Source organism: Rhineura floridana, chromosome 10, assembly GCF_030035675.1.
Source record: "Rhineura floridana isolate rRhiFlo1 chromosome 10, rRhiFlo1.hap2, whole genome shotgun sequence".
Classification (NCBI taxonomy): Eukaryota; Metazoa; Chordata; class Lepidosauria; order Squamata; family Rhineuridae; genus Rhineura; species Rhineura floridana.
The window spans coordinates 20,652,600-20,674,045 of NC_084489.1; the positions used below are offsets into that span (position 1 = coordinate 20,652,600).

A 21,446-nucleotide genomic window follows, 5' to 3' on the forward strand; every position below is an offset into this window, starting at 1 on the left:
TCCCTTGGGCTCCCAACAAGACAGCATGTGTTGCAGCACGGGATATTTAATTGTGGGATGAATCTGAAGGAGACCTAAGAGAGAGAATACTAGGGATATATGCCACTGCATTTCTTCCAAATTAGAGTGTGCGCAAGGATGAAGGGCACTCTATATTTTATTGTTGTTTTAGCTTAGACAAGCATGTTGGCATTTGTTTTCTGAACCAGGGTTTGCCCAACATGTCTGTTCAGGAATCGTAGAGGCTTAGTCCTTTGAGTGCCATCATCCATCTTCCAACAAAAAAGTGCTATATTCTCCTTGCTTACAGGTGTTTTTTTTAACTGGTTGGTAGCTATGACATTTGTCAATCCAGCCCAACTAATTTATAGAGCTCTGGGCAGGTTATGCTAAAAAATACGCCCATGAAGGACAGGTTAGGATTCAGAGCTGTGCTGGATACATGCAAAAATGCACGCACAAATCCCATATGGGAAGATGCCCATCATAGATATCTTTCTGAATAGTGTCTCCAGGAGAAGCCTGCTGAAGGTCCACAACTCTAAAACTGGGCAATGACCCCTTCTATTCCTCTCTGGAGGGCTTCCTCTCCACAGGCAGTAGTTGACCATGCTGAACAGTTTCACAGTCTGCTCCAAAAGAGATGCCGTGTTCAACTTCTGTCAAGGAGCCAATGGGGGAAGGAAGTAGTGGCGGGATAGAATAAAACTCAATGGCATGACCATAGTTTGTGCACTCAGCTATCAGAAATGATGTGAGGCCGTACAAGAAATAAGTTAGACAGGAAAAACCCCTCAAAGCAGAGAGGGCTATAGATAAGCATCTGTCTTGAATGCTTTAGAAATAGGATATCCTTTCTTAAGACTCAGAGTTAGACTGGATAATCCATTCATTGGGGTCTTTTCAGTCTCCATATGTTTAGGGCCTCTGTTATGTTCCAGTTTAAAGGATAATCATTTATAATATGGGAACATACTGTTAAGAAAGCTTAAGACAGAGACTGGTAGAAAACAGTTTTATTTTCAGAACAGTGAGCAAAAACTGAAATAAACAGAAAATAATTTAACAAAGCTATTCAATAGTGGCATTAAAATATCAGCTATACTAAAAACAGCTGTTGCACACAGCAACTTCAGATCAGCTCCTTGATGAAGCTTTAGATTGTTAATCCTGCAACGTGTTTTGTAGTGACACACAATCCATTCTTGGTTACAGAACACACTGAACTTCCAAATATTTTTCCACTAAAGGACACTCTGCGGCAGGGTTACTCTTTTGAAATCAATATGCTCAGTGTGATCAGAATCCCAGCAATTATTTCAGTCCTTAGAGATACAACAGAAAGCTTTGTAAGAGCAACATTATACATTTTTAGTCCACAGTAAGCAGACCTTACATTCCTATGTTAGTGTAATCAGGTGTAATTCAGTAAACATGTACATATGGGTGCCATCTTTTGACAATGATGTTCTTGGGGAAACAAAAAAGCGGAAATGTTTGGCAGATAAAATTCCTCTGAAAATGTTTATGTGCATCCATAAAGATTCCATGCCCTGTGTCATTATGTGGAATATTAAACTGATACTTGTCAGGATTTTATCTTGGCAGGGCTTTGTTCAAAGACCTTTCACAACTATAGATGTGCATTCAAATTAAAAATAAGTCTGCTTATAATGTGTCTGCTTCCATGATGCACTCAGCTTAACTTTTTGCCTATAAAGTAAAGCTGCGTATAAATCCAAATCTGCTCCTAATCATCACTATCATCTTCGCCAAATGAAAGCAAGCTAATATTTTTCACTTGCTTAGCTGTTTTTGGGGAGGTTGGAGAAATCTTCTTTGTCTCTTTTCTCTTCTTACTTGATGTGGCAGTCAAACCAGAGTATTTCTCTTCTGATGAACGCTTGGGAGGCTTCCTAAACACAATCTTTTCATCTCCAGGATCAGCTTCTTCATCTAGGGTAACAATGCAATAGTTCTTTATGCACACTCTCCCACTTTCCCAGACTATGATGACCCTGCTAGCTATCTCAAGTGTCCTGGGGAAGATGTCCTGTAGCTCAATAGTAGTGCACATGCTTTGGAAGCAAGTCTTATCTGCGGTAAGTAAGTCTGAGAAAGACTCCTGTATGAAATCCTGGAGAGCCACTGCTAGTCAGGGTGGACAATACTAAGATAGTTGGGCCAATGGTCTAACTCAGTATAAGGCATCCTCCTGTGTTTCTCAGAATAGAATATTAATTTGTCTAGATACTCCATCTCATTTCTGCCTTACAGTAAAATAATCATGGGATAACTGCACTATACTGGGTGGAAGTCATAATTTCATTTTTTTATTTATTAACATATACCATTATTCATTAAAAAATCAAAATGGTTTACAACATATATACACAACAAAACAATACAAAAATAATAAGGTCAGGTTGTCCCAGTGATGTGCTGCCAATGTAATCAGTTAACTTGAGCCACTGTAATAAAATTTCTAAAATGTCATAAATGTAAGCCCTGGATCACCATTTTTCAAAATCAGCAAGAGCAAAAGAAATTTGATATAACTATTTTAAGGAAACTGACAAACATGACAAAGTATTTTCAAATCTAATGTAGTAGGTAAGCGCATACTTAATTTAAAGCAAAAATGTCCTTACACTAGAAAGTTTCCTGAATTTTTCCAGGATAATACTCTGAACTATGGCTTTATTTGGTAAAAACTGCTGGGGCAAATTGTCTGGTAAGGATTCAATGTTTCCTAATATTTTCTGAAAATCAACATACTGCTGGTCAGGTGGACGTGTCCAGTGATCAAAGAATTTTGGACTAAGTATTTTATGAAATAAAACTCATCACTGGTCAGACTCTGGTCCTGGATCTTCTTAAGGCTCTCTTATCAATTTTTGTTGAAGACAATACCACAGTACTTTTTAAAGACTTATTAATTTCTTTTTATTAAGCCCTGTATTGTCATTGTGTGGAATTGGAAACAAATCAGTTGCAATTTGTCTGAAGAGTGGTATAATCAAATCTGGATAATAGCATTAATGGAAAAACTAACTAGGCAACTAAGAAGAAGGAACGATCCAACTAAGAAAAATATGTTTTATGAAAAATGCTTCTGCTGTATACAATTTGTGTCTGCCGAGGATCACGACTGGAATCTCCCTTTAACTCACTCCTCCCTTTGGAGGGGAATGCTGGGTTAACTTGCATTCCCTTGTTTTATCTTATTATATTATAAATATATGGAAATTTTAATTTTACCTGATTATTATATTGAAGTGTGTGATATAACACAAAGAATAAATCCATTTACTAAATAGGGTGATATGCCTTCTTTTTTTGAATATATTTGTATAATTATCCTCCATACATTCTTTTTTGTCTAATTTTGTTATGTTAATTTCTTTGTATAATGTCCTCTTTACATTCATTTTGTCTCCTGTTTTATGTATTACAAAATTTCTAATAAAAATATTATTTTAAAAAAACTGCTGGTCACACTGGCCCAGTTCAGATGTCACAGCCAAACCATGGTTTGGCCATAATGAATGGACTTTGGGCTCACATGCTTCCTCTTCCCCCTCTCTCTTCTGCCTGTGTTTTCCTAGTTTGTTGTAGTTACAGTTGTTGCAGAAGCAGAAATCCAGCTCAAAACATTTTACTTTTGGTTTGCAGTACCATAATTTGCCCGATGTAGATATCACAACAAGCTATAGTTACCATAGATCAGAAAATGAGGGTGGGGATCAAGAGTACACATGTTGATTTTTTTAAATGTTTTTTAAATGGTTTTTATTGTATGTTTTTTTAATTTGTTGTAAACTGCTTTTATGTTTTTTTAAAGATGAAATAGCAGGATACAAATATATTTATAAATAAAAATAAATAAATAAGGGGAGGATAGAGGGCATAATCATGTAGCCCATTCACAACAGCCAAATCATGGTTTGGTCAGGACATCTAAACTGTGCTACTGTGTAGAGTCAAAGGAGTATAACCCACCAAACCCAGTTGTGCAGCTGCTATTCACTTAAGTGGCCCCCACACAGAAATGGTAGTTGCATAACAAGCAGCAACTGACGAATTGTAACCATGGTACATCATAATATAATGTGTGAACGCTAGTAAATGTTGCTTGGGGGAGTTTATAAAGACAAACTTCTGAGACTGGCAATATGGGAGATGAAGATCAGCTGCAAGACTGAAGCATCTCAAAACTGTTTTACTAGGTATAAAAGTTAAGTGTCATGAATCACAGGCAAAGCCTTATGCTGAAATGGCTTGCAATTTTGATGTATACATGGCAGAGCATTAACTGGGCAACACGTTTCTTAACTAAGTAGCAAAATGTTTTAAAAATAAATTTTATAATAGAAACTTGTCAAAATCATTGTGGTTGATTGATCTTTATTTAATAACTTACTCTGTGACCTTATACCACCACTATCTTGAGATTTACACTAAACCATGGATGTACTTTTTTCATCAAGGTTGTCATGAAAAGCAGTGCAAAGGTAAATTAAATATGAATAAGGAAGAGTACAGAACATATGCCAGTCACAATAATTACACTATCTAAAATCAGTTCTAGGACCCAAGCCCATCTCAGCTATGTATTCAAAGAGTTTAACATTCAGACCTCTCAGCACAGCAAAGTTAAGAATTTGTTCTATATTTCTGCTGTATGCCACTACCTTTTCCAATTAAATGAAGCAGAATAGGAAGAGCTAGACCAAGCTGGGCTGGCGTTCTCTCTTTGCCCTCCCATTCAAGGTCTCATTTCATCTCTAGCGGCTTACTGCCCAAGGATCAGTCCAGGCGTCCCCCTCACCTGATGCCTCCATTTAAATTTGCCACAATTCCCCCCCTCCAAATTAATGCCTAGTACACCCAGCACTGAGGCCTCTCCCAGTGTTGGGAGCAAGTGGCTGGCTGAGGGCTGGCAGGAAAAGCAAGTGATGAGAAAAAAGATGGTTCAAAAGAAACAAAGCTCATGATCATGGAAGAAGCCAAACAGATGGCCTCCAATGACTGAGAGGATTATGCATCATTTTGGGATGGTGATATTTTCTCTGGATTATGTGGTAGCGTGTTAATTAAATCAGCACTGAGATAGAGTCTGTCTTTGGCCCCATCTGCACTATACATTTAAAGCAGTATCATACCACTTTAAACAGATATGACTTCCCCCACAGAATCCTGGGAACTGTAGTATGTTAAGGGGGTTGATAGTTGTTAGGAGACCCCTATTCCCCTCACAGACCTACCATTTCCTGAGTAATTTAACAATCAATATCTCTTCCCAGGAAACTCTGGGAATTGTAACTCTGTGAGGGGAATACAACTCTTAGCGCCCTTAACAAACTACAGTTCCCAGGATTCTTTAGAGACAGCAATATCTCTTTAAAGTGGTATGATACGCCTTTACATGTATAGTGCAGATGGGGCCATTCAGATGACGTGGAAATAAGAGGGACTAGTCCAAAAGATGTTATAACAATGTTTTTAAAAAAGCATTTCCCAAAACCAGGCCCTGACATTTTGATTTACAAAAGAAAAAGACTGCCAGCTGACAGAGACAAGGGAACCATGATAGGATACACTGGCTCGGGAAGACCAAAACCTTTCAATCACAAACACCAACCAATTTTGGGGAGCCCTTGACTCACTCCACATTGTCAGCAGTGATGAATTAAGAAATAAATCAGCAAGGAATGACTACAGGTAAAGTCTTATGCAAGCAGTTTAGAGAAAGAAGGAAAAAAGAGAAGATGAAGTCCTAAATCAACTCAGCTAACATGATGAAGGGAAGCAACTTTGATTTGTGAGGGTCTGCAAAAGAGATACCTTTTCTTTAGCTCAGAACAAAATACATTTCAGCCATTCTGAGATACAAGAAGAGTGATGAATTTCTACTGCAACTTATACTTGGGCCAATAACCTCCAGAAACTGATGAGCTATCTATCCTGGAAAGGTCTGGAGAGGGATTTATAAAAGAAACAAATGCTGTGTGTGTTAGAAGCCTGACAAAAGCCAATGACAAGATTCTGAAAGGAATTTTTTCATTAAAACTGAGCTAACAGTTATAGACCAGTATGTTGTAATTTTTTTCAAAAATGAAGCGTAAGTTAAGACATTAATAACAACATTAAAACATTAAGATTGCCCAAGAAGAGTATCTTTGACAGAAAACAAGCAAACAAATGCTTTAAAAATAACTGCCAATGTTACTGGAGACAATGCAAAATAAATGACAAGTATAAATCCTTTCAAATAAATACTGTTTGTGTCATTGTCATGGTCCTGGATCAAGAACCTTCAGAGGCTCAGTTCTCCAGCAGCAGCAGCTTAGAGGAAGAGTCAGACTTGTTCCCTGGTCCTTCCCAAACAGAGTCTTCCACCTTGGATTCTGAATCCTATCTGCTAAAACCTGGAGAAATACCATTGCTCTTATACTCTGTGGCACAGATCTTGGACTCCTCCAACAAGCAGGAAAGCCCTGGCAAGCATTTTTCAACGAGGTCACCACTGCTCTCATCGTTATCCATGAGAAGGAGCCACTTAGTACAGAACAAGATGTGAGCCCTTTAAAATAGTCAGATGCAGCACTTTTGCGGGCAGGTGTGGTGGTGCTAGTGGAGCTTCCAGAATACTCTCCTGGCTAAACTATAAAGACCTGGTAGTTGCTCCTAATTGGTGCTGAGGTAACTTGTCCCTCACCTTAGCTGTAGGATTGCTAGCTATGGTCCTGAACTCATGCCAGGTCTCTCAGGGCCAGTACCAACTGGAAGTGTTGTCCGGTTTCACTCCTAGGAATGGTCCCTTCACTACATGAAGGTGAATGTACATGTGCAACAATCATCTGTCACTAAAATGGGCTCCATGTGGCCTTGAATTCAAAAGTCTACATTTACCCAAGCAGTAGATCTGTTAGCTAATTGTGATTCCAAACATACAGGTCGATGCACCCCATCCTTTTCTGTTCTTTCCTTCTTTTGCGCACACCCAAGCTTTCCCCAGAGTTTGCCTGCTCAAATATTATTAATTTAATTTATAGCCCACCCTTCTTCCCAAAGGAGCCCAGGGTGGTCCCCAGAACTATCAAACTGTAATGAATCATTTTGAAATGGAAAAAAAGTGGGGAGACTATGGTGGAAACAAGCTTTTTTAGAAGAAGAGCAGCACATCCTCTTCAAAAAGGACCTCTCACCAAATCAATGTGTTGCTTTTTAAAAAACAGCACTTTAAAGAGCAGATTTTTTGGGGGGGGGTGCACCTTCTGAAGATGTCATTTTAAAACATGCTGACAAAATGATGGCTGATGCACAGGCAGCACTCTGGATTGCAAATGTAGTCATTTAAAAGATATCCTGAATCTCTGCTTTGAATCTTTTAAGACAATTTCAAGAGAGAAATAAATCTTATCTTAAAATAGGCAGATTACAGAGCGGAAAAAGGGTCCATATACACACATACAAACACTCATTCAGTTCCAGGATTGTCATTTTCATTTCTGTGTGTTTTTCACATGAATATTATATTGGGGGGGGTAATTATAAAAAGTTACTAAGGATCAGATACAATTATTCAGCAATTCAGGGCAGGTTTAAATTATATGCCAATAAATGCATATATTTCACCTCATGTACACATGGTGGGGAGCCCCAGTCAATCCTGGCTCCCTGGCCCATGCATTGAGAAACATGCACCTGCTGCACACAGACATTATGTTGTTAGGGATATGCTTAAAAAACCTAATTTGTGAAGCAGCCCTCATAGCAGTCTATTCCAAAAGGGTTGCTGTGAGACTGCAAAGGAGATGGAGCCTACATAATGTTCAGATTTCACAATGCTCTACAGAACATAAAGACTGAGAAAGGATTCAATCTCTTGGTCTCCATAATGTTGTTGTTGTTATGTGCCTGCAAGTCGACTACGACTTATGGCGTCCCCATGAATCAGTGACCTCCAAGAGCATCTGTCGTGAACCACCCTGTTCAGATCTTGTAAGTTCAGGTCTGTGGCTTCCTTTATGGAATCAATCCATCTCTTGTTTGGCCTTCCTCTTTTTCTACTGCCTTCTGTTTTTCCCAGCATTATTGTCTTTTCTAGTGAATCATGTCTTCTCATTATGTGTCTCCATAATAGAGTCCCATATTAAACACAGCTATGTGCTGGGCATTCTTTCCCTTCTAACAATTCAAAAAGGAAGAAACCCCCCCACTGAACTCTATATTCAAAGCAGGGCTGAGGGCTCATCAAGGTAACCTTTACTCACTAAAGGCAGGCACTGAATAGCTTAACTGCAAACCTCATAGAACAGGGGTTCCCAAACTCTGATCTGGAACCACCAGTGGATCGCGAGCTTCATTCAGGTGGTCCACGGCATGTCTGTGGATTTCTGGTTGATGATGGGAGATGACACATCCATTGCATTTAATATTCCTATTTATTTTTAATTGTAGTTTTATTTCTTTTTTGCACTTTATTACAATTTCAGTTCGATGGATTTCAGTTCTATGGAATGCAAATTGTGATACAATAAAATACAATATAAGAAATAAAAGGAGCAATTAAAATTCAATTAAAATAATACAGCATGCAGCACAGTGCATTACCATTGCTACCACAGGCAGAAAAAACATAAAGAGGTCAGCAATTTTCAAGGGTCCATGGGAAAAATGTTTGGGAACCACTGTCCTAGAAAGATCTTTTGGCTTTCTCCAGCACCATCTGTACATGCTTCTCTAGCCACTTATTCTAGCCATTTCTACCAGTACAGTACCTTACAATTTTCAGACCTCAACCATCATTCAACTAAAGATGTCTAATTGTGATGAAATAAATACTGAAAACCCATCTATGTTCCCAGTGTTGAAAGTCAAGTTGTACACAAGGTTATAGAAATAACAGCAACACGCTAAGGCTGGCAATCAGCTACACGTCAGCACTAACTCACGAAGTGCTAAAGCAGCACTTAGGACATAGAAAGTGTACTTTGATGCCCTAGCAGATAATGTGTGGCATCTGTCTTTAAAAAAAACTAAACAAGAGGGAGAGAGAAAGAAAGAAAAAGCTAAGCAAATTGAACAAGACTAGAATAATACTACCGTTTGAATGAGAAGGGCACTTGCTGCCAAATTTTTGGACTTGTGCATACATTACAATGTCCCAGAGACCAGATGCACTAGAAAAGAATCAGAAAAATCAATTCCAGAAATTATAATGAATAAATGAAAAAGGCATTATACACCAATTACTATTTTCTGCTTCTATGAAATTTTATTTTGGAAAAAATTACCTTTGACAGAATAGCAATTCTCTCTAGGATTCAAGTACAGGCATACCCCGCTTAACGTCGCCTCGCTAAAATATATATATGCTCCATATGCCTGTATATCTCCAGAAACGCAGCGCAGCAGCAGAGGCTTTAGCGCGTGGGGGTGGAAATAGATGCAATCGTGCCACCGCAAATCAGCTGGGAGGCGTGATGGCGATCAGCTGGGAGGCACGGCAGAGCAGCAGCAGAGGCTTTAGCGCGGGGCTTTGAGGCTCCGCATGAAGGAGAGGTAAAAAAAAGTTTTCCTGTAAAAGGTAGTGCTTCACTTTAAGGACATTTTCGGTTTATGTACTCGCTCTGGTCCCATTGAGTACGTTAATGCGAGGTATTACTGTATGTTTATGAAAAAAACCTGCACATAAACATACTAAGCTTTTTTATTATTTTTAAGAAACTGGTTTAGCTTCCACCAATAAATTAATGTTAAAGGAAAATATTTATCAAAGATTGTGGCTAAAGAGATCTATAAGAGGAGATCTGCTAGGAGTTTTTCCTCTGAAGAAATGCAATTGATGTCACCATTTTCAAACTCATGGGTGCGTTTTCAATCCTGTATAGCTTCTTTATGTACATTGTTATATATAATAATAAAAGGAATTGCCTTATACTGAGTTAGAATATTGGTATGCCTATTGATCTGTCCCTGTGCCATGGTGGCTTCTGCTGCTTTCCTGACCTTTTGCTGCTAACGTCTACCTCATATCCCTTTCATGTCACCGAAAGCTAGAGAGGGGGAGAAAAGAAGAGGGAGAAAGCACACCCAAACGAATCCCCTAGAGAGCTGAAGCAGCTGCAACATGGAAAGGAGAAAGGCAGTGAGCGCAACGTCAACCAGAGGAATGGAAAGCGGCGGCAGTAAGGGAAGATCAGTGAAGTGAATGATAGGGCAAGGGTCGATAAGGAATCCAAGTAAGCAGAATAAGGGGTTGACAAGCATCATATCCAAAATAATTGTCAAATTAGAGGGCTGCTTTACACAGACAATCATTCTGCTTAGTAAAGAATGTTAAATATTCCAAATGAGGACTCCTAAGAAAATGTACTAGTGTTCACCTTCAGGAGTTACTCTCTGTTCACTTTTTTTTTTTTAATCTTACATTTATATCCTGCCTTTCTTTCACCAAGAAACCCAAGGTGGCATAGAAGTGGCTCCCAGGAGGTCTCCCATCCAGGCATTGACCAGACCCAGACTTACTTAGCTTCAGCAAGATGGTACCCTCATGTGCCCTCAGACCATACCCTGGGATTGGGGGGAGTAACTTAATATTCCAAATGTACCTGTGGCCTTGGAAGACTCTTTAATCTCCTTTTTAATCTTCATCACCTCTTCTGCAGTCAGATCCCCTTTTTTCAATACAATCACCTGTGGCTGTTCTTCCTCATTGTCACTTCTGTCATCATCCTCAGCAGCTGGCAGCTGCTCTTTCTAGAAGAAATGAGGAAAGCTAAACTATTCAGATGGCCATCCCAGAAATAATCTTTAAGGAAGAGGAAGAAAGCTGCCACTCCTTTACTGGCATCTGACCAGTTCTTTTAGGTAAGGAAAACACTCAACAGAATATAAAATTATAGAATGTCAGGAAGAAGATTGGCTGTCATCCTCTTCTTCTGTGTGAAGGGCTTTTTTAAAAAATAGTAAATGTATTTGAATAAGAACTGTATCACCTGATACCTATACATCATTTGGCATGCTTCTAAGAAATGTTCCTTTGAGGCGAAGCATGCATTTAATCATGCATTATGCATAGTTAAGGGACCGATACTTTGCTAACAAAAAAGAAAAGAAAATTTACAGGCAGGAACAGCCAATGCAGTCTAGTAGTGTCACTTGAACTTGAAGCTGCATTCAATCCCCACCTCTGCCATAGACTCAGTGTGTAGACAGATTATACCCTCCCAGGCTCATTTCATTTGTCAGATGTAAAATGGAAGAAACAGCTACCTACCCTTTCCGGGTTTTGCTGATAAACCAGAATAAAGACAGTAGTAGCACTATCCATGTTTACTCTGAAGTTATTCCCATTCAGTTGGTATAAGATTGCAGCTAAAAGCACTTGTTTATAGTTGCATATCCCAAACATCTTACTTTCAGCTAGAATTAATGGGTGAAATCCGGCTGGTGCCCTTGTACTCATATAAGGCTTTTTGATCTATCTAGACAATGCTTCCAGTAACAGAAGAAGGGGGAAGGTGATTTTTGCTGATTCTCCCTCCCCTCTGCAGCCCCAGGACTGGGGGATCCTACAGATAGGAATGTCAGAGAATTCCGTCAACATGGGAAACAGTACTGAAAATTCTGTCAGCTTCCATATCCATCTGCAACCAGGAATGGAAATCAGACAGGCAAATGAAATTTGTATTCACTGTTACTCTTTTCCAGACCACAATTAGCTGTTGTTATTTATTTTTTTTGTACATTATTCATGACGTTCCCACATGCATACACAAAAAATGAATAGTGTGGAAGGTAACAATAACATAATTAATCATGTTATTAAATTTGGCTACAGCAAACAGTGAGCTGAATAATGTTTTTTGTTTGCAGAACCCAAGCCGCAGCAGAACAGAAATAATGCTTCATGTGTTGGATAAGGGGTGGATTGGAAAACAATGCCTTTTTTACATCCCTACCTCCAGAAAAGGATGGAACCGACAAAAATCCATCTCCCTTCCTCTTTTATCAGCAGAGGAATTGGCTGAATCAAAAGGCTTTCTGTGAGCACAAGCACACTGATCAGATTCCATCCAGTCTTTCTAGAATTCAGTCTAGATCTGGGAATCTGTTATATTCAAAGACAGCTTACATTTTAGAACTCAAATACTTTCAGATTTGTATGAAGTGCAACTCGTCAGTCAGCTTGCATCTAAAATACAAAACCTGACAGCTTTTTATCTAGGCAAAGCAACCCAGCTTGAAGTCTTATACTGCTTCTCATTTCTGCAACCCCAGAATATTTCACCAGCACAGGCAAAATAGGAAAACAATCAAACACTGTGACATCAAATGTAGAGCTACAAACTGGTTTCCATAACGCTGCATAAAACTGTCAGAGAATTGTTGATACTAGGGACAAATGGAAATGTTCTTTTTCCTCCCCCTTCTAATTCTTAGAAAAGAATTTGGCAAAATGTTGATTTGGAATGGGTCTCCCCCTATTAATTCTTCTTACCTGAGATAGGATACCCTAGTCCCAAATGCCCCCAATTTACACCTTTAGAACCCTCCCAGGTCTCCAATAAATGAAATTTTACGGTGGAGAATCTACAACATTTGTCAACAGCTGTGTTTGGCCCAACAAATATGGGGATACCTGGTGTTTATGCCTGATCTCCACCTACTCATCCAAATCTCTCCACAGCATGTGTTCATATAAGCTGTATAGGCATAGGTTCTTCAGCATAATCTGAACCGTGAAAAAGTGCCAATGCAGATTGTGTAGACAGCCCTTGCATGTACAGCTTTTCACATGCAGGTTCTGTATACTAGGGGAAGAACCAGCATGAATGATCTCCCTCCCGCCTCCTCCACATGTTGAATATTCCCAGATCCAGACAACTGATCAGTCTCATGTTAATGCTGAAGGAGAAAGATGGGGAAATGTAGTCTGCAGCATACTTTTCTTTTTTTTCCAGCTCACAGATATTAATAAACTTCTGAAAAATACAACTTCCATTTAAAACAACACTCACTAACTTCTTATCTTCATGGCTATGAAGATAAGTGTAAAAAATGTCAGAACCGACAGTGTAATTAACTGGGAACAAGGAGAAAAGTAAGGTGAAATTCATTTTTAAAAATTCATTTTTATAGCCATGCACCAAGATTTTTTACCCTAAGGAACAAATCTTGCATTTTTCACAGTTAAGGATCAATAACTGCTACATATGAGTTAGGACAAGTGAGTTAGGTCAACCAGTTGTGGCTTGGCAACAATTATGCTCACAATGCAAGTTATGTTAATCACATAATTAGTTAATTGGTTGCAGTCCTCTTCTCATAATACATTTCCAGTGTGCCTTTGGAAGACTTGCTAAAAACTGGCCTGACTGATAAAATTATGTCCCATGCTGCTATCTGTAATTTTTTTAAAAAAATTATTTTACTAAAAAGAAATGAGATGCTATAGTGATTCTTAAACATAACAGTTTACTTGTTAAAAGCCAATGTCATCTTAACTGCTGAAGTTGTACTGAAAAAACTGTATCAGTAGAACAGGAAGTAAAAGTTCATCTTAGATCTAATTTGATGTGACATTTAGACTCGGGCACCAAGTTTCAGGAAAGTTGTATGAAAAATGGGTTCAATCAAAGAAGATGAATTTCTGGAGTGCAGCTCAAAATATCTTTTTGGCCTCAACACCTGTGCGATAGGCAAGGCTGAGACATTGGGTACGTTCAGATGTCACAATAAAACATGATTCATTGTGAAGCTCCTTCCCAGCTCACAGGCTGTTCTTTCCCGTCTCCTCCTCCAATAGTCATGAGGAAGAGACAAGAAACTTTCATTTCTAAACTCTGAACCCTAAATCTTAGTTAAGCGTAACTGTGGTTTGTTGAAGCAACTGAACTTCATATGGTATGACGTTTGCTTGTTTCAAACAAACCAATAGTTAAGACTAACCTCAGTTTGTTGGGTTCAGATGACAAGAAAAGCTGCGATGAATCAAAAATGGAAATTAAAGCTTCTAAACTCCTCCTTGTAGACGGGTTGGAGAAGCAGAGCAGAGAGACAGCACACTTACCCAGAGGGAGGCTAGGCTCATTCCTGTCATAAGCCCTTGTTTACAATGACACTGTAAAACAGCCAGTGACTTGTGCAAAGTCATTCAGTGGGCTTCACAGCTGAGTGCTGATCTGAATCTGAATTTCCCACAATCTGCACTCCAACTACTATATTCCACTGGCTTCCAGATTAAGGGCCAAACCAGATGGATGTTAATTGCATGAATGCAATAAATCTACACTTTTTTTAAAAAAAAACATTAATTGCAGTAACATAATTAACATTTGGCCCTATGGGTGGACCATTTTGAACATTTTCAAACCATCGTATTCACTAATGGTGAACTCGTTCACTGAGTCTTTGCACAGACAAAATGTTAATCCCCCATACATAAGAGGAAGGAATCAGCAAATTTGGGGAACCCCAAGATCTGTTGAAGTACAAAAAATACTTTGGGGGAAAATGGAGTGGGGAGCCAAAACTTCCCAGTGAGGACTGAGCACACCTAAGGGCCACAGAACACTATCTGTTGGAGCAGATGTGTATGTAGAAAACAGGGGTGGTGGTGGTAATGGAATGGGACTTCCTGGAAAGTGGCATAGATAGCTGGCAGGCTGGACCCTGAACAGGAACAAACTACACTCCAATATTTTGTTGCAGGTTCCACTTACAAAAGAGTATTTGATAGTTAACTTTCTGTCCTTCCTTTCTTCTACCATGGAATTCAAGGCAGCACGTACAGGGTTCCCAGATGGTCCCCTATATGAGTAGACCCAGACATGGTTAACATCAGCAAGATTGCTGCATGATTTGTGTCTTTTAGACCATGTCTTGGGACAGGAATGATAACTGTATGCTTGTTTACTTATACTGTGCGGGATGTGGAGTGACTATTATACTTAAAGAAGCCTCCAAGAGATGGGATGGGGGGAAACTAAACCCACCCACCCTCATCTTACCTTGCTATCTCTGCTGCTTCAAGCTGCTCCTTCTTCATCCTGGCTCCAATAATGGCATGGAGAAAAACACTTAAAGCAGAGTAGCATGGCAAAGTAAGGTTGAGAAGGGGGGCAAGTTTCATTCCTCTCTTCCCACATGCTCCTTTTAAGTCTAAAAAGTTAACCCTACCAAAGCTTTATAGCCAAAGGGGCAAGCATATGTTTAATAGACACGCACACATCTGGTTTGGCTCCAATATTTATTTAAAACTATTTTTATTTATTTGCAGATGTACAATAAAATATCATAAATATAAAATACAAAAGACTACAAGCTCAGTAAACTAAAGGCAGTAAGACCATTTCTACCATTGTACAAATTATTATTCCATAAAATGACTTCCAGGAAAGCCTTCCCAACACAAATTTCCTCAGCAGTCACCTAAATATAAAAAATATGGAATACTGCATGAATTTGCATGACACCCTTGCACAAAATGATCTACAAAGATGCAATGCAGCAAGCTTATTTGCATGCATTCTGGGGCTTGGCATGAGCATGGGGTTTTTCATATCTGTTCTGGGACTGTGGCTCACTCACATAAATCACTTTCAAAGCCCAGTCTTCACCTGCTTCTTTCAAAAACAGCAGGTGGTACAGTGCTGAAGGGCTATTGTGTCAAGAGATGCAAAGAGCCTGGCTCGGCATGCAAATCTAGCGCTTCTCTGGGTTTAGGACCAAATTGCAGGAATTCAGGATGTGTTTTAGGAAAAACTTCCCAGCTGTAACTGCCTTCTTCAACAGAAACACAGATTACAGGTTCGATACCACTACAAAAAACTGGCAATGGCATTTCTATTACCACATCTGCAAGCTTAGCATAACTGGTCAAAGTGGCCATTCCTGCTGCAAAGTGTTAGGAGTAAGATTAATTCCGTTCAGCTTGCACTCCCTCTGCTGTTTGTTTCTGCACAGGTAGCACACCAGTCATTGTGACCAAGCTCTTCCTTTCTCAAATTCTATACCTCCCTCCACATTTCCGTCCCCTCTGACTTCCCTTCATAGAATCATAGAATAGTAGAGTTGGAAGGGGCCTATAAGGCCATCAAGTCCAACCTCCTGCTCAATGCAGGAACCCAAATCAGAGCATTCCCGACAGATGGCTGTCCAGCTGCCTCTTGAATGCTGCCTCAGCCTTTGCCTCCCATCTTTTCCTTGGTTCTCTGCATTCTAGCAAGCTACTTGGCTCTCTCCTCTTCCCCTTTAGCAGTCCTGCCTTTATGGTTCCTTAGCTTCCTCTCCTATTCTGCATCCCACCTTCTTTCTTGCATGCCCAGCGTCCGTCCCCCCCGTTCTGCAAACTGTTCAGTGCCCCTGAACTGAGAAAGTTTTGCCAGTCAAACTGACCTCTTCCTAAACCAAAATATACACTTGTGAATAGGGTTGCCAGGTCCATAGCCTGAGACTGATCCTGTATCTTTAGAAGAGGTCAGCCAAGTGCAGGTGTTCTTGCAACACTGTAATGGGAAAAAACACAAGGTGGAATTCTCCCTCCCTCCTCCACAACTTTTAAAGATACAGAAGACCTCTTGGAGTCCGGGCCTGGCAACCAAGAGGTCTTCTGTATCTTTAAAAGTTGTGGAGGAGGAAGGGAGACTTCCATCTTGTGGAAGAACACCTGCACTTGGCTGACTTTCTCTTCTCCTAAAGATACAGGATCAGTCTCAGGCCAAGAACTTGGCAACCCTATTTGTGAATATGTCCCACAAAAATCAGCAGGACTGATTAGTGTTACTTTTCAACTTTCATTTAGCTCAGCAAAGCCTGCCCATCCCAAAGTGTCTACTTGTTCTTCCATTTAGAACCAATTCATACAACCAAACGGGTGTTTTGGTAGTATTACTTGAATGGATTTGCAGAGTTTAGCAGATGGTGAAGTATTTATGTGATTCCTTAAAGTGTATGCACAGCTCACACCTCAAAAGAACCATAGGCAACTCTGCACCATCTCAATTTACATTTCCAACTTAACACTTGCAGTGCTAAAATTGGTCCCAGGGTACGGTCTGAAAGCACATGAGTCCACTACCTAGCTGAAACTAAGCAGGTCTGGGTATGGTCAGGCCTGGATGGATGTCTGCATAGAAACCTCATGTATGCTGCCTTGGGTCCCATGATGGAAGAAGGCTGGAATATAAATGTCAGGAAATAAATAAATATGCCAGCAAGTAACGGGGTAGTTTACTATCCCCATCTCTTTCTTACATACATTGATGGATCCCACATACTCACGCACCCAAAGAATCAAAATGTCTTTGGTCTGAAAGATTTGGGAAAAGTCAGAATGCTCTGTTAAGACAGGGAAGAGAACAATGTGTTGGGGGAGAAAGATTGTTACAAAGAGGCATGATCTCTCAGGCATGGAGGATTTTGTTTTTATTTTTATGGTGCAATAAATAGTAGCTTGGGGGGGGGATCCTGTGTACACAGGAACATAAGAGCCTGCTGGATCAGGCCAGTGGCCCATCTAGTCCAGCATCCTGTTCTCACAGTGGCCAACCAGGTGCCTGGGGGAAGCCCACAAGCAGGACCCGAGTGCAAGAACACTCTCCCCTCCTGAGGCTTCCGGCAACTGGTTTTCAGAAGCATGCTGCCTCTGACTAGGGTGGCACAGCACAGCCATCACAGCTAGTAGCCATTGATAGCCCTGTCCTCCATGAATTTGTCTAATCTTCTTTTAAAGCCATCCAAGCTGGTGGCCATTACTGCATCTTGTGGGAGCAAATTCCATAGTTTTAACTATGCGCTGAGTAAAGAAGTACTTCCTTTTGTCTGTCCTGAATCTTCCAACATTCAGCTTCTTTGAATGTCCACGAGTTCTAGTATTATGAGAGGGAGAAGAACTTTTCTCTATCCACTTTCTCAATGCCATGCATAATTTTGTACACTTCTACCATGTCTCCTCTGACCCGCCTTTTCTCTAAACTAAAAAGCCCCAAATACTGCAACCTTTCCTCATAAGGGAGTCGCTCCATCCCCTTGATCATTCTGGTTGCCCTCTTCTGAACCTTTTCCAACTCTATATCCTTTTTGAAATGAGGCGACCAAAACTGTACACGGTATTCCAAATGCGGCCGCACCATAGATTTATACAACGGCATTATAACATTGGCTGTTTTATTTTCAATACCTTTCCTAATCCTTAGCATGGAATTTGCCTTTTTCACAGCTGCCGCACACTGGGTCGACATTTTCATCGTGCTGTCCACTACAACCCCGAGGTCTCTCTCCTGATCAGGAGGATCCATTTTATTTTGAGGTTCCATCATGTGCAAAAATATGGATTGGAGACATGGATCCCCATAAATACGCATGAGTTTTACACTGATTTTCCCCAGAACAAATTAGGAATCATATCCAATGTCCACAGACTGCACTGTAAGAATCATAAATGCAGTGCTTGCTGGTGCGATCATGGCACAAAAACATGAATCTGAAGTACGACTCCTCATGGGAATGTTGCCAAAGAACCGCATGAAATCACAGATCCCATTTGAGACTACAACTAAACACACTATAAACAGTATGGTATCTGGCAGCAACCCCTGTAAACATCCATGCCTCTACCATGGAGTCACTGCAAAGTACTAGGTCTGTCGTTTTTATATGACAATCCATAGGCACAGTTGTGTTCAGTGACTGGATAAGTTTTGTTGGCATCTCATGTAAAAATCTATAGGATCCCTAAGAATCCATGTTCTTGTGCCCTTAAGCCATGATTTGCAATCAACAGGCAAGGCTGTGACCTGTGATTCAATGTTTTTCATGGCATCCCATGTAAAAATGCAGATGATCCATGCCTCAGATCAGTGTTTCTGTGCTACAGAGGTGCTGTGAACTACATGATCTATGATTTTTAAGGTGCAATGTGTAAGTATGGATATGATGTCTGATTTGATTACTGTTTTGAGAAGATCTCTTTTACACGTCATGATGATCCATGCCTTGTATTTTTGTGCCATGGTGGCACCGCTATTACCTGGGTCTATGGATTTTCCCAACTAGGCTTTGACTCGTTTTTTGTTTACTAGATCCTACTTTTACCTTATTTCGTTGTAAGAGAAGATGGAAAAGGCCTTGTCTGCAGTTTGTCTTTAAGATCACTTCCTTGCGATCTTTTATTTGACCCCAATAAAGGCATTACTCTACCATTATTTTTGGATCTTTCCCACTAATGGGCCAAGGCCTGCCGCTTCTGTCATCTCTTCACACCATAGAAGCCCTGGCAGAGAAAGTCAGCCACCTTAAATCGGAAGGGGGGGGTGGTATTTCCATAGCATTCCTTACATGCTGTTGCGGCTCCTTCGTCTCATGCCCGAGAGCCGAGCAGAAAAGTCTTCCAAGGGAAGGGGCGAGGGCGGGGCTACGAAGTGGGAAGGGCGGAAGTTTGGCGACGTTACCTTGGTGTCCACAGTAGGCCCTTCCCGGTAGCCGACTCGCTCCTTGAAGCGGGTCAGGAAGGCGGGCTCAGCTGGCCGCACGTACGAAACCTGGTTCCTTTTGCTCATGGTGGAGGAGGTAGAAGTCTAGGACAAAGAAACAACAAACGGGAGCGAAATGACGGCGCGTCACACCTACGCGCCCGTGTCAGGTTTTTCCCCATGTCACGTGATAGCAATTGCCCTCAGCCGAGTCTTTTCCCGCCCCCTGAATGGGTGCTCCCTCGGTGGCTTCACCGCAGTGACAACGACTTCCGTAGCGCCAAATTCAAACAGGGCGCCATTTTAAGCAGGGGTCTTAGACCCCAACGAAGGGGGTGGGGGTCGTGACAGGGAATGGCTCTAGGGACGAAAGGTAAGAAAAGCGAGAATGGGAAACTGAAATAGGAGGGAGGCCCCGTTCTTAACCGCGAGGTCACTGAGCGCCTTTTAGAGCCGCTGAAGCAGCCCCGGGGTCTTGTCGGCTGGGTTTTGTCTTGAAACAGCACCTAGAAGGTTGGATGGCAACTCTGTATTAAATTTAAAAGCCTTTTTTAAAAAATGGCTGTGTAACTTTTTCAAAGTATGACTTCCAGTGAAACTGCCGGGAAAACGTAGACAGACGATCAAAATTCAAGAAACACCATGGGAATTGGGCTGGATCCACACATGAATGCACGGGAAAGTTCCGAAGTGGTTGTATGGAGAGTACCACTTCGGGCTAAATGGGCTGAGAATCACATTTTTGAATGCTGCTTTGCGGGGGGGGGTAAGTGAAGAGGAAAGCATGATAGCAGGATGCTCCCTGCTGGACTGCAATCTTTCTTTAACGTTTTCCACAAGCAGGAACGTTGTGTTTGACGTAAAAAATACAATTCTCCTCTACTTGTTGATGTGGTATAGAGCGTGTGTTGTGTTTTGTTGTTACTGTGTGTGTGTTTTTAAACGACACAATGTATTGGTTAGCTGCTTATAAATAATTAAACTTCCCTCCTCATCTGCCTATATACAAATTATCATGCTTGGTATAATGAAAAGGAAATGGAAATGGACTGCCTTCAAGTCGATTCCGACTTATGGAGACCTTATGAATAGGGGTTTCATGGTAAGCGGTATTCAGAGGGGGTTTACCATTGCCGTACAGTTTATTCAGACAATAATTACTTTTTAGAATTTTAATTTTTGTGTTGCAAATGGAGCTACAAGCTGCTAAACTGTAAAGAACCTAGTATCTCTTTGATTTTGCCAGTTTATGAGGCAAAAAACAATTCTTAACCATCAGTGTTACAGTAAAAGAAGTTATGAATTCTGGAAATGATTATGTCTCCTCTAGTTCCCCCCCCCGTCAAGCAGACATAAAGCACTCATTTCCATAAAAAGATCTGAGAAAAGTAAGGGAGAAAACTAAGGCTAATGCAATACTACATGAAATGAGCTATCAGTTTCTGCTGATTTTTCATATTTGTCATCATATTTATCGTGTATTTCTAAAAATTAAAGGTTTGCCAGGATTGAAACAAGCTTGTATACTCTTTCACATATCATAGTCCAACATGTTTTAATTGGGGGGGGGTTAAATTGGTTTTTTTTCCAGGCCATCTCTACTCTTTACCCTCCTTGTGTTGCTTTAGAGTCTTTTTAAAATAGTAGGATACTTTATCCTAATTTTTATTTTGCAAATTGCTTAGTGCAATCTTAACTTTAATAGGATAAAAATAACTTATCAGGAGTAAACCTTGTTAAACTCAATGGGACTTACTTCTGGGTACACATGGATCGGATTGTGCTATTAAGAAATGACATTTTGGTAAAATATTAGTAATTAAAAACATTGTTACAGTTTGTACAAATACAATGGTTAACATGTTTCTCCCCCTGCCAGGAAGGACTTTTGTATTGTTCTGATATTGGAAATGCACGTGCTTCATGCAGTCAAGTAGTTTCACCAATATGAATGCACATGCA

General features: G+C 40.4%; 2 protein-coding genes across 5 annotated transcripts in view; one reads left to right on the forward strand and one right to left on the reverse strand.

Annotated features, from left to right (window-relative positions):
- Positions 1–436: 436 nt before the first annotated feature.
- KIAA1143 (KIAA1143 ortholog) lies at positions 437–19,689 on the reverse strand. Its single transcript, XM_061586532.1, has 3 exons — positions 19,464–19,689; positions 10,620–10,767; positions 437–1,956 (listed from the first exon to the last, which is right to left on the reverse strand). Exons 1-3 carry the CDS (start codon positions 19,569–19,571, stop codon positions 1,751–1,753), a joined length of 462 nt encoding a protein of 153 aa, XP_061442516.1. The 5' UTR covers positions 19,572–19,689; the 3' UTR covers positions 437–1,750.
- The window catches only part of KIF15 (kinesin family member 15), an 81,038-nt gene continuing 79,049 nt past the window's right edge, over positions 19,458–21,446 (forward strand). For 2 of the 4 annotated variants that reach the window (XM_061586527.1, XM_061586528.1), the window contains exon 1: positions 19,476–19,857. In XM_061586527.1, coding sequence (XP_061442511.1) covers positions 19,839–19,857 — 19 coding nt within the window. In that variant the 5' untranslated portion in view covers positions 19,476–19,838. Of the gene's footprint in view, positions 19,858–19,896; positions 19,998–21,446 lie in introns of those variants that run through there. The other 2 variants (XM_061586529.1, XM_061586531.1) reach the window with 2 other exon arrangements.

Bases quoted from the DNA above. Each gene is read 5' to 3' on its own strand.
- KIAA1143 (XM_061586532.1), bottom strand. From the start codon at position 19,571: ATGAGCAAAAGGAACCAGGTTTCGTACGTGCGGCCAGCTGAGCCCGCC. The intron at 10,768-19,463 runs GTAACGTCGCCA...CATTTCTTCTAG, and splicing joins GGCCTACTGTGGACACCAAG to AAAGAGCAGCTGCCAGCTGC. The intron at 1,957-10,619 runs GTACATTTGGAA...TTGTTACCCTAG, and splicing joins AGAGTCTTCCAAGGCCACAG to ATGAAGAAGCTGATCCTGGA.